Source organism: Lactuca virosa, chromosome 9 (genome assembly GCF_052849685.1).
Source record: "Lactuca virosa cultivar CGN04683 chromosome 9, Lactuca_virosa_CGN04683_v6, whole genome shotgun sequence".
Lineage (NCBI taxonomy): Eukaryota > Viridiplantae > Streptophyta > Magnoliopsida > Asterales > Asteraceae > Lactuca > Lactuca virosa.
Window position 1 is genome coordinate 269863953 of NC_136434.1, and position 13623 is coordinate 269877575.

Here is a 13623-nt window from a genome sequence, read left to right on the forward strand (position 1 = left end):
TCATAGTTTTCTGTTTTAGAAATTTAATTAGATTTTTTTCTGTTTCTGCCTTGAACTCGCCGAGTGCACTCGACGCTACTCGGCGAGTCCATCGCTAATTCACAGCTTTTAATTTAGTTTCTTTTTGTTCTTTTTATGCGTTTTTTTTACTTTAATTGCAGTTGTTACATGACCCGAGGATCCAATACGTCTTTGGTTCCCCCACTTGAAGACCCGGAGTCCGCTCTAAGAAAGAACAAAGGAAAAACCGTTGGAGAATCCGCTTCTTCAAAGAACTCACCTTTGAAGAATCTCAAATCCGTTTTTAGCAAGAAAAAGAGCAGCAAATCAGGAGCATCCAGCACCTCTTCCTTAGCAAACGAAGACCCAATCAAGGAAGACATCGTGAACGAGTCCGAAGGAGAAGAAAGCGAAATTGAAGAAGGTAGCGATCTAGAAGGTAACTTTGACAACACCATGGCGAACATTGATGAAGTTCCCATGGGCGAATGGAAGAAGAGGATACGGGATGATACCGGCCCGGGACTTGTGCAACCCGCAATTCCCACGACTGCCACTTTTGAGCTTAAGGGTCACATTCTTGCTCAACTCAAGGAGATCCCCTTCTATGGAAAAGACCACGAAGATGCCTATAAACACTTGGATGAAGTCAATGATGTAGCTGATTATTTTAATGCTCCAAATGTGCCTCACGAAACCCAGCTGCTTCGTATGCTTCCAGTTACATTCAAAGGTGTTGCAAAGGATTGGCTCAAGTCACTCCCTCCCGGATCCATCACTACATGCGCTAAGATGAAGGAAGAATTTATTGACCAGTTTTGCCCACCCTCGAAAATAGCCAAGTTGAAGAAAGCTATCGCCAACTTTGAACAACAACCTGGAGAATCCCTTTATGAGGCGTGGGAGAGATATAAAAGTCTACTAAGGAATTGCCCACATCATGATCTTAATAGCCAACAAGAAGTCTCCATTTTCTATGATGGAGTCAATGTAACAACTAGGCAGCTCCTAGACTCGCAAGGACCCCTCACAAAGAAGGCACCTCCGGTGATCAAAGAACTGATTGAAGAATTCTCTAAGCATTCTAGAGAATACCACAATCCAAGGAATGATATGACCAAGGGATCGGCGTACGCAGCTTCTGAAGATTTGTCGGCAGTTATGGCAATGTTGAAAACCATGGATAGAAGGATGGATAAAATGGATCAAACAATCCATGTTATTCGGGTAGGATGTGAAAATTGCAATGGGCCTCATCTAACTAGAGATTGTGATTTGGACGAGAACGGGAATAAGAAAGTGCAAGTATGCTATTCTAGTGGTGATAGATTTGATGACGATTGGCGAAAACCTAAGAAAGAATGGCTCCCTTATGACGAGTACAAGAAAGCGAGGGAGGAGAAATTTAGACAAAAGGCAAGGGGTTTTTACCAAAAGGAGGAGCCGGTACAAGAAAAGAAACCAAATCTAGAAGAAATGCTCACTAAATTTGTAGCTGCATCCGAAAAAAGACACAATGACCACGATGCTGCAATACAAGATACAAGAACAATATTAAGGAATCAACAAGCATCTATTCACAACATTGAGAAGCAGCTGGGGCAACTTGCCCAACAAATAAATCAAAGAGCACCGGGAGAACTTCCTAGTAACACCGAAAACAATCCAAAAGGCGCACATATAAACATTGTCACAACTAGGAGTGGGAAGATTATAACCCCTCTGGCCCCTATTCAGAACGAAGACCCGAAGCTGGTACAAGAGAATGAGGCATAAGGGCAGAATCAAAATCAGACCCAGCTGAGCCCAGACCCTACTCGCCGAGTCCATGATATGGACTCGGCGAGTCCGCCACCTGATCAGAAAAGTCAAACTCCTGTTAAGCCATATCAGCCTCCACTGCTATATCCAGCCCGAGCTAGACAAGAAAAGAATGAAGAAGACTACCAGAAGTTTCTAGAACACATAAAGGCTCTTCAAATCAACATACCATTCATAGAAGCGGTTGCCCAAATGCCAAAATACGCCAAATTTCTCAAGGAGCTTCTAACTAATAGAAGGAAGATGGAAGAAGTGAAGAAGGTGGTCCTAAACGAAAACTGTTCAGCTGCTATGTTGAACACACTTCCTAAGAAGAAAGGAGATCCGGGAAGTTTAACATTGCCCTGTCAATTTGGAAACTTGGCCACCATATATCCACTAGCTGATTCGGGGGCAAGTGTAAACCTCATGCCTTATTCATTTTTCAAAAAGTTAGACCTCCCCGAGCCAAGACCCATTCGCATGGCAATCCACCTAGCAAAGAAAACGGTTACATTTCCTAGGGGAATCTGTGAAGATCTTTTGGTAAAGGTGGATAAGTTCGTGTTCCCGGCGGACTTTATAATTTTGGACATGGAAGCGGATCCTCAAGTCCCGATCATCCTTGGAAGACCTTTCCTTAACACCGCAAGCGCTATAGTTGACATGCGAGATTCAAAACTTTCTCTACGAGTGGGAGATGAATCAGTCACTTTCGGGGTTGATCAAGCCATGAAGCATGCAAGGAACAGTGATGACACGACATTTTCAATTGATATGTTAGATGAATTAATGGAGGAATGGAACAATGAAGAGCCAAACAAGTCCACCATCGCCTTTGATGAAGAACTTGATGCTGAAAGAGACCTACTGGAAATAGAGAGACTGCTGGAAGAAGCTGATTATAATGAACTAATAAAAACCACTGAGCAGCCTACTCGCCGAGTATCCCCGATCTACTCGCCGAGTCCATATGTAGAACCCATAGTTAACGCGAATTCTGCCCAGGACTCGACGAGTCCCTTCACTGGACTCGACGTGTTCACCATGCAGAACACGAAAACAGAGCTGAAATCGCTACCAGATCACTTGGAGTACGCATTCCTTGAAGATGGCCAACAAAAACCTGTTATAATAGCTTCTGACCTCCCCAAATCTGAAAAAGAAGAATTAGTCCATGTCCTAAAGAAGAGAAAGAGTGCCATTGCATGGAGTATCACTGATATCAAGGGAATAAGCCCCTCTTAATGCTCTCACAAGATCAACCTGGAAGAAGAAGCAAAGCCGGTAGTGCAACACCAAAGAAGACTGAACCCGAACATGCAAGAAGTGGTCAAGAAGGAAGTAGTCAAGCTTTTATATGCGGGGATCATTTATTCTATTTCCGACAGTCCATGGGTTAGCCCTGTTCAAGTGGTGCCCAAGAAAGGCGGGATGACGGTCGTAGCAAACGAGAAGAACGAGCTTATTCCGACCCGAACGGTAACCGGTTGGCGAGTGTGCATCGATTATCGAAAACTAAACGATGCCACTCGTAAAGACCATTTTCCTTTACCTTTTATTGATCAAATGCTTGAAAGATTGTCCGGCCATAGCTACTATTGTTTCCTAGACGGATTTTCGGGTTACTTCCAAATACCCATAGACCCAATTGACCAAGAAAAGACTACTTTCACTTGCCCGAGTGGGACTTTTTCCTATCGCCGCATGCCCTTTGGGTTATGCAATGCACCTGCGACATTTCAAAGGTGCATGACGGCCATATTCAATGACATGGTGGAAAAATTCATGGAAGTATTTATGGACGATTTTTCTGTTTTTGGATCTTCCTTCCATGATTGTCTTGCTAACCTGGATTTAATGCTTGCAAGGTGTGAAAAAACCGATTTAGTCCTCAATTGGGAAAAATGTCACTTTATGGTTAAAGAGGGTATAGTCTTGGGCCACAAGGTATCCAAAGCGGGAATTGAGGTGGATCGGGCAAAAATAGATACAATTGCTAAATTACCTCCACCAACTAATGTAAAGGGCATTAGGAGTTTTTTAGGTCACGCGGGTTTTTACCGCCGTTTCATAAAAGATTTTTCTAAAATAACTAGACCTCTAACACAATTACTTTTAAAAGATGCACCATTTAATTTCACTAAAGAGTGTTTAGAGGCCTTTGAATTTCTGAAAGAAAAATTAACTAATGCCCCGATCATTATTTCCCCGAATTGGAACCTACCTTTTGAAAAAATGTGTGACGCGAGCGACTTTGCATTAGGAGCTGTACTTGTTGGATATAGTGTCTAAGTCCATAACTTTATTTGGTATGTACTTGACCCGACCCGGCATGGTCCATTTGGGTTGCATGACATTGCAATACTTGGATAGACTAAATGAGAGAATAAGGCACTTATGATTATTAATATATTATAAGTTCTAATATATTAATAATAGTATTATTTAATTAGTATTGATCAAGTATTAATCTAGTATTAATCTAGTGATCAAAGTGAAACTAATTAAATATATAGGGTTGATTATGACAATCATCAATTCTTTTATGGTGGATTAATGATCCATGGTTTATGGGTTTGGTTATAACCATATGGAGCTCCATGGATAGTCTATGGGAGTTAAAAACCTATGGGTCATGAGAAATCAAGAGTCATGACAATTAAGGGCATTCATGTGTAAACCATAATTGTGACAACACTATAAAAGGAACCCTATGGCTAGCAAAATCGTGACCTAGTGTTACTAGAGAGGGCATAACCGATTTTGAGGCTAAGTGACATTCTCTCAAGTTATTCCAAGTCTTGTGGTGTTGTGTGAAGCATTTGAGGCACAACATTTGGGATGCTAGGCTCACAAAGTCTTGAAGGAATCCAAGCAACAACAAGGTATGTATTTCTACTAGTTTTATGTTCTATGTAATCCCCATGCCATGCTAGTTAGGAAATAACCTTGAAAAAGAAATTTGCATGTATATAGAGAAAACATAGATTCAAGGTTATTAGGGTTGCATGTACACTTAGGAAGTGTTAGAATGCTCAAAAATCCATCAGTGGTATCAGAGCCTAGGATTGTTTTTTGTATACTTGATGCAAAACTGCTTAAAAATCGAAAATTCTGCACTCTGACGACTGGACTCGCCGAGTCCATGGGGAGGACTCGCCGAGTCCATGAACAAATTCATCCTACTCGACGAGTAGAATAATGCACTCGGCGAGTAGGAGCGTGCTGGGCAGTTTTTTTCGAGTTTTGTTGCTGGAAATGGATTAAGATCATTATCCCAATCTGTTTTGGACTTGTAAAATATGTTTTTCAAAATGATAATGATTATGTTAACCCATTTTACATGACTTTTATCAATTTTCAAGTATTGTATATGTTTATATGATTTTCTTGAAATTGCTTGACATGAATTTGTGTTCATATGAGTTTAGAAGATCATAGGAATTATGTGTAACCTCCATGTGTGTTTAATTCATGATCTTAATGGCAATGATGGTGTCCATAACTTGTCCTCAAGTTATGGATAACCAAAAGTCACTTCTTTAAATTGTGATTAAAGAACTAAAGAGGTTTCATAAAATGAAGAGTCTTCATTTTTATGAACCATTAAAACTCATAAGTTACAAATTGAAGAGACTTGGAATAGTTTCAAATCTTGCCCTCAAGTTTTGGAATTTGAAAAGTCTTACACTTTAATACTTTAATTCCAAATTAAACCTTAGATTTTTAAAAAGTTTAAAAATCAACACTTATACTATTATTATAATTTTATTATATAGATATGTATAAGAATATGTCATTCTTACCGTTAGTAGGCCTCATTCACGAAGCCAGTCTATAAGGGGGGTATAAGGTTGTTGCCTATAAAATGGTGACTTAATGGGTGTCCATTCTCACCCACCGCTTCCTTGATCGGTGGAGGGTCGTTAGCCGAACGGGTAGGATACGACTTTAAATACTCGTTAAAAGTATAATGAATTATAAAGTAACTATACATTATAAATTCCCAATCTTAGTTACTTTAGGAAAATGTGAAATTGGTGCTAGCCCATAAAATTACACTTTGTACCTTACGAAGTCGTTAGTGGAGCGTGTGTGGTTAACCGACACACTAACATGGACTAGTAAGAGTCGCAAAGGGTAACTTGACTTTATTATAGATCGGTGGAGCGTGTGTGGTTAACCGGCACATCGATTTTCACTATACAAACATTTTCCGAACTCATCAACGATTTTCACTACAAACTACTGCTTATGAACTCACCAGCGTTATGCTGATATTTTCAAACTGCTTGTATTCTCAGGAAATCAGTAGACAGGTACTTGCTGGATTTTGAGGAACTGAAGCATTAAGAGTTTTTAAGTTTTTACTATACAAAGCTATTGGATGTAATTCAAACAAAGTTTCAGACAAGTTTCAACTGATGTAAAAATTTTTGTTTAAGTATTCACTGTAATGGTTGTGTTGCTATGATTGCTGTTATTCATTGGTTGTGATACTACACATGACGTCCTCCGCCCCGGAACGTTTCCGCCATCAGGTTTCGGGGTGTGACAGATTGGTATCAGAGCCCTTGTTTATAGCGAGCTAGTATACCGAACCTTACGTGGTATACAACTATAAACACTAAGGGGCCTAAGTGCTCTACGCTAAAAGTATACTTTCAAAATATAAAGTATTTTTATAAAAAGTATACGAGCATGCATACATAACAAAAATTCTTGTCGTTAGTAGAACAGAACAAAAGTATTTGGATGCTGGAACGTTGCGGTTAAACCTGGGCAGTTACGTAATCATGTCTAGGGTGAATATAGCCTGATCAACTATATTCAGTCGAGACATGACCAACATGTGCTTGGGAGTGACTGTGGTGTTACAGCAGGCCTAAAACTTACCAAACATCATCTCACATAAAATATTATAGGAGTATTTTCGCTAGAACCAAAATCAGTATACAGATTCACTCTAAGTATTGCTACCTCTCCTTCCTTAAGCGATAACTTACTTGTATTAGTAACCTTTCTGTGTTTATCGCTCGGTAAAATACTTTCATTATCAGAATGAGATATATTTTGTTTTATATCTCGAGGACTTACCATCCTCTTCTCCCTGATTATTTCTAGAACAAGATGCCTCCCCGACCAAGACCCATCAGAAGGAACGACAACACTCCGCCCCGGAACGTTTCCGCCATCAGGTTTCAGGGTGTGACAACCCACCTCCATAAACTTCAATAATCGACATCCCCTGTTGTTGTTTACTACATCAGCAAAAAAATCAAAAAAGAAAAAGAAAAGAAGCCATGTTCTTGTTTCACTGCATATCGATCAAGGAGAAGGATATACATATCGGTTAGAGTTAAAATTGAGCAAACTTTCAACTCAGCCCTAGCCGCTGCCTCTCAAATCCACCAGAAATCTATTCAACAAAAAATCAATTCAAGACACACATACACACATGTTCTTGAGGTGAAGCAGGTGATGGTTTCGGGATGAGATGGTGATGGTTTGAGTGTTACAATGTTGATGATTATGTCAGGACGAGGGATAATGAACACATGTTCTTGAGGTGAAGCAGGTCAAATCTGTTCTCCCAAACTCCTCAACCCATCACGCAACGATCAAAAACGCCATCCACAACGGAGCTCTGAACTCGATTCGTTTATCCTCTGTCTCCTTCGTCAGTAAAATCGGAGGCGTTAGGGCGGGATCGAGAATCGCGTGGATGAATTCACGTTAAGTTTTGAATCATAAGAAACATACTGCCAAACCCTCCACGATCTGATGACACAAATTGATGAAAATTTAGAACTTTTGTTCTTACCTCTTGAATCCACGACCTGGAAGATCGTGGATGCGGGATTTGGAATGGGGATCGTCATTAAGAGAGAGAGAGAGAGAGAGAGATTTTCTTTTTGTTTTGTTTTTAATTATTTTTTAATTGTTGGTAATAAAACAAAAATGAAAAATTAAATAATAAGGGGTAAAATCGTCTTTACAAAAAAGTTCAAACCAAATTGGACCAAACTCGCAACAAAACGAAACTATTGGACCATCCTTGCGAGCCAAACTCATTTTGGACCAAACTTGCTAGTTTTGACATACCACGGGACCATTCTTGCAATTTTGTCTAAATAATAAAAAACAACAAATTAAATAGGAGAGTTTTATAAAATATTTTATTAAATAAAGATAAATTATTTAATTTTATAAAAGGATTATAAGTGATGAATATCAATGATATCGAATACAAGATTATAAAACAAAAAACTATAATAGAAGAAGATGTTCAAAAATATAAAAGTTAGTTGATAATTTATACTATTTAAAGAAGTAAATATTGTTTAATATGAAAAATTGCATGGGAAGATCGGATTCCCCTCGTGGATTTCGGGTCGGAATATTAGATGACCGAAGAAATCACGTCTCTCGATGCTTAGACAAATTCGTTTCTTTCTAAATTTCTCTTTTTTCACACACACAAAAGCCCTAAAATCTTGATCTGCAAATCTCCGAATTTAATAAGTGCAAGAATTTGCGAAGAACTGTTTGGGGAAGTCACGATGGCTGTTTAAACTTTCTTCCACCTCAAATCCACTTCATAAGCTTTGGTTTATGATTCAATCAGACGATGTTTATGAACCGCCATCATCATCGCAAGCACCGACTTTGTGGAATAAAAGGGCATTTGATCGATTGAAGATTGAATTTGATCGTGTTACTGAAGATATTGCTTTTGTGTTCGAGGGATTCCATCTATGATTGTTGTGGAATTAGGGTTTCATTATCATTCTGCTGGATGCATCGTCGTTCTGTATAGATGCTTGTTGGAAGGGATCTAGGGCTCCCAAACCTGGTGGTCCTGGTAGCGGTATTCGTGATTTTTCCGGTGATCGGCTTTGTTATCCGCAGAAAATTTCAACACGCGACGGCGAGGAACGAAGAGATTAAGAAGCTTCTGATTTTGGCATCGGAAGAGGCAGCTAGGGCTGAGATTGAGGCTACAGAGGGATACTTTTTCACCGCCAACACTCGTTCTTCGATTCGGTCCCCGGATTCAGCCTGGGTACCGGCTCCGGAATCGGCCTGGGTACCAGCTCCGGAATCGGCCTGGGTACCGCCGAAGACATCGGTTCCAATCGTCTCATCGTTGAAGCCGCCATATCAATGTGCTGTTTGCTTCTCTCCCACCAGCACGCGCTGCGCCAAGTGCAAAGCTGTTCGTTACTGGTAAGCTTAAATCCTGAACCCTAGAGTGTAAAACGTATGACTTTCTTTCTTGATCTGAATGATGCTTCTATCATCTGAGATTATATACTGCAGAACCCTCTAGATATGACATAGATAAACTCTTAGACGAAGATACGTGAGGAAAAGAATTCCTTAAATTGATTCAAGCAGGTAATTTAGTTAAAATAGATAAATTGGCATTTGAGTTATCCTTTAAGAGGGGCACAATTAGATGTAGAAACTAAAAATAATTTTTTTGTTCGAGTTGGTGCATAAACTAACAGAGAAATGCAGACCAACCAGAAAGAAAAAGAAATTGCTAGCTTGATTTGTTAACCTTGTGAACTCATCATAAAGGTATGACATGTCAAAATATTTAAAACTAACCACATATTGCCATGCTCCAACAGATGATAAAATGTATGAAAATAGACTTTCTTATTAACAAAAAAACTATGCTTGTATAGTTGTTTAGGAGTTCTAGTAAATGTTAACAAGGACATTGTTGTTGCTTTCCTAACATGATTACCTTATGTGTAGATTGACAAACACATCTTTCCACATGCATAATGCCCACACATACTCATATGCACAATCTTTGTAACTTATGAGATCTCCTTGGAACATTTGTTGATAAAAAACATCGATTTTGGTGCTTAATACAAATCTTTATCATTTGTTTTTGCCTCTTAGCATTTACCTTTCTTATTTTCTTCTGAACGAAATCATAGTCTGTTCTCATATTGGAGAAACTTTCTATAGGAAGTTCAGAAGTAGAGTTGTACATATATGAAAGTAGGTTGATCCATTCACTTACTAAAAGTCTAAAAGATGTTAAAGAGGCCCATTAATGCATATATCATAAATAATTCAATTTAACTGCAGCTCTGGGAGATGCCAAATTGTTCACTGGAGACAAGGTCACAAGGATGAATGCAAACCTTATGTGGCTGTGAAACCTACCAAAGATGTGTCAGACATCTCGATTAACAAAGAAGATGATAAAGATTCCAATAACCACTCACCAAATGCAAATCTTCATGAAGATTCACATCAACCTGAAACCAATTCTTTCTTCCAATCAACATCTGAATCATCAACTTCTGAATCTTCTACTTTCTCTACCCCTACCAGATCATCCACCGAAACCTTTTCAGTCAGTTCATTGGATTCTGATAACTTTGTTTCAGTAAAATCAGAGGTCAGTCCTTCAAGAAAATCTACCGATTCAAACAAAATCAATCAGACCAAATTCAACCTCAGCAATGAAGATACAACCTCTTCTGATTTTTGGAGTGGCCCAATCCATTCCAAGAAATCCACCATTGATCATGAGCTTGATGGGTTTGAAACATCTGGTTATAATAGTGTGAAAGGTGTCACTGTGAATTCAACAGGTAACCACACTCCAAATGGCTTTGGAACTAAAAAGTCAACCAATGAAACCTCTTCATCAAATGAAATGTTAACAACAAGGTCACCATTGAAGATATCTCCATCTGTTGAGCATTCAACAGATAAAGAGTCCAAAACATTTGGTAGCATGCAGATTCCCGAGAGGTCAAAGTCAAAGTCAAACTCAAATGATGTATTCAACAATAAGAGCTTTACTCCACCTGCATTCAAATCATCCAAAGCTTCTGCTACTCATTTAACATCATCTACCACAACCAACAGACTTGTATCTCAAACTACAAAGCCTGTAGTTGTTCATGATGAGAAAAATAGGGTTGCTACTGCTACTGCTAATTCATCTGAAAGTGAAACTGTTCGAAGTGGATTGAAGACATCAATGTTGAAAGTTGTTGACCAGTTTAAGCCCTCTAAGTTGACTCGCCAATGTTCACCAAGGGCAGAAAGTGAAACTGCACATAGATACAGTTGCAAGGTCTTGATTAGAACTTATTCTATTTTTTTTTTTTTTTTTTTTTTTTTATCTTGAAGTCAATAAATTTCATAATCTGATACTTGAAATTGATTTTCAAACAGGGTCTCTTCTCGTATGAAATGTTTGTCAAGCTTTACAACTGGAAACAAGTTGAATTGCGCCCTTTTGGCCTTGTAAATTGTGGAAACAGGTAGATCTCATCACTTTGGCCTTCAAAAGACGTTAATACCCTCATCCTCATCATTGTAAATACTAATTTGATATTCATGTTTAAACATTCTGCAGCTGTTATGCTAATGCTGTGCTCCAGTGTTTGACATACACACCACCATTGAATGCGTATCTTCTTCAAGGACTCCATTCGAAAACATGTATGTTGTTATTTGTTATTTGTTATTGTTAGGTTAACTTTCTTTTCTGAAATATAAATATCTCCTATTTTGACTTTTTGGTTTGACTTCATGTATGTTAGGTAATAAGAGAGAGTGGTGCTTCACATGTGAGTTTGAAGCCCTAGTTTTGAAGTCAAAAGGTGGGAATTCTCCACTTTCTCCTATTCGCATTCTAGAAAACATTGGAAGCAATCTTGGCCATGGGAAAGAAGAAGATGCACATGAATTTTTAAGGTGAATTGACTTTAACATTTAAGATTTATGCCATTTCTTGTTTCTTGTCTTTAAATTGTTGTAATAGTCTTAGTGAGTTGAGTTGACTCAGTTGACTCAGTTATCAAATGATGTTATTACAGGTATGCTATTGATACTTTGCAATCCGCATGTCTTAAGGAAGCTGGAATAAAATCTTCCAACTCCTTAGAAGAAGAAACAACTCTAATCGGACTTGCATTTGGTGGTTATCTAAGATCTAAGGTAACAATAGTCTTTTATTAACTACTTCAAATCATCTTTATCTAAAAAAAACACAAGAATCTTCTAATTTCTAAATCTACTGTGGCTTTTGAATTGTAGATAAAGTGCATGAAATGTGGTGGAAAATCAGAGCGACATGAGCGGATGATGGATCTAACCGTTGAAATTGAAGGTGATATAGCAACTCTTGAAGAAGCTTTGGATAAATTTACATGCACTGAAGTACTAGATGGTGAAAACAAGTACAAATGCAGCAGGTTGGTTAATTATTCAATATAATTTCTCACCTTAAAAGTTAAAAACATTTTTTTTTTTTAACTTTTTAACTTTCAGGTGTAAATCCTATGAGAAAGCCAAAAAGAAATTGACATTGTTGGAGGCCCCAAACGTGCTTACCATTGCATTAAAGCGGTTTCAGGTATTTTAAATTTTTTTTTTTTTAAATCAAAGATGTTACAATATGCGAATAAATGAAAGTAAAAAGTAAAAGTACATTGCTATTTGTTTCAGTCTGGTAAATTTGGAAAGCTGAACAAACCAATTCACTTCCCGGAGATTTTAGACATGGCTCCATATGTGAGTGGGACAAGTGACAAGTCACCAGTTTACAGGCTTTATGGAGTTGTGGTTCATGTGGACATAATGAACGCTGCTTTCTCTGGTCATTATGTGTGTTATGTTAAAAACATTCAGAATCGTTGGTTTAAAATTGATGACTCCCGGGTATGTTTATTTATTTATTTTTAATTACCAAAAAAACAAAATAGTGGAATGCTTATGTGTCCCACTTGCTTATGTAGGTAAAAGAGGTTGATCTTCAGAGTGTATTGATGAAAGGAGCATATTTGCTTCTCTATGCGAGGTACTTTTAACGTTTTCTTTATGACTTGTTGACATAATAACGTTTTCTGAAATAATTTGTATTTAAAATATCCAGATGCTCTCCACGTGCTCCACGGATAATCCGAAGCTTATTATCCCGCCACAACACGGATCCGAAAAAACACAAAATTACAACATTCACAAAGGAGCCATGGGACATGAGAAATGATCCTCCGATACGCCACCGCACACTAGAAGAAGAATCATCCTCATCAAGCGACAGTTCCGGAATCTTCTCCGAGTCATGCTCTTGCAGCACCGAAAGCAGCAACCGTGATTCAACCAGTATCGAAGACCACATTAATCCCTGGGAATGGGAACACGAATACAACAACATCAACAACATATCAGATGTCGACACCTCATCATCATCGTCATCATCTTCCTCCCCTTCACCATTGTACTCACGGAAGCTTCCGGGGGTTTTGTATGATGAAGATGTTTGGGGTAGGAGTAGTAATAGTTGTAGGGAGACTAATTTCGATAGATTAGGTGGGCGGCCGACTTTGAGAAGATCAACAACAACTCACGGAAGATCAGAAAAATGAGGGGAGATTGGTTGGTGGAATAAGGATGTTTTTTGGGGGTGGCGGCTTGTGATGGGTCGGGGTTAGGGGGTGGCTGTATGTATTCTAGTACTTTTGATGATGTCGGTGGCTCTGTTAAAACAGTTAAAAGAGTCAGCCTTCAACATTTTGTCACTCTCTTCCCTTGAATATATATAATATATAAAATATTTTGTAACGTGTATGCTGTAAGGAAATTAAAATCGAATCATTTGGTAAAATAGATGCTTGATTACTTGGTTTTAGGGTTGTTTTTCTTTTTCTTTCTAACGGCTTACTTTTTTTACACGCATATTTAGGAGTTAGGACTTAGGAGAGTGGAAATTTGCAAAAATGATCTCTCTTTAATATATAAGTTCACAAAATGGTCCATATTTCATAGAAG

At 38.4% G+C, this 13623-nt stretch overlaps 2 protein-coding genes and 1 non-coding gene across 3 annotated transcripts; 2 read left to right on the forward strand and 1 right to left on the reverse strand.

The window, feature by feature from the left end:
- Positions 1–840: 840 nt before the first annotated feature.
- On the reverse strand, positions 841–947 carry LOC145141753 (small nucleolar RNA R71). The gene has a single exon (XR_013722948.1). It is a non-coding gene; the product is annotated as a small nucleolar RNA R71 (small nucleolar RNA).
- Positions 948–1833: 886 nt separating this feature from the next.
- LOC145140532 (uncharacterized) lies at positions 1834–3048 on the forward strand. The gene has a single exon (XM_079073993.1). The coding sequence runs from the start codon at positions 1834–1836 to the stop codon at positions 3046–3048; it is 1215 nt and encodes a 404-aa protein (XP_078930119.1).
- Positions 3049–8185: 5137 nt separating this feature from the next.
- LOC145136443 (ubiquitin carboxyl-terminal hydrolase 17-like) lies at positions 8186–13416 on the forward strand. Its single transcript, XM_079070557.1, has 11 exons — positions 8186–9033; positions 9919–10921; positions 11023–11111; positions 11207–11292; positions 11394–11547; positions 11670–11790; positions 11890–12047; positions 12124–12208; positions 12301–12513; positions 12591–12652; positions 12728–13416. Exons 1-11 carry the CDS (start codon positions 8624–8626, stop codon positions 13218–13220), a joined length of 2874 nt encoding a protein of 957 aa, XP_078926683.1. The 5' UTR covers positions 8186–8623; the 3' UTR covers positions 13221–13416.
- The last annotated feature ends 207 nt before the right edge of the window (positions 13417–13623 follow it).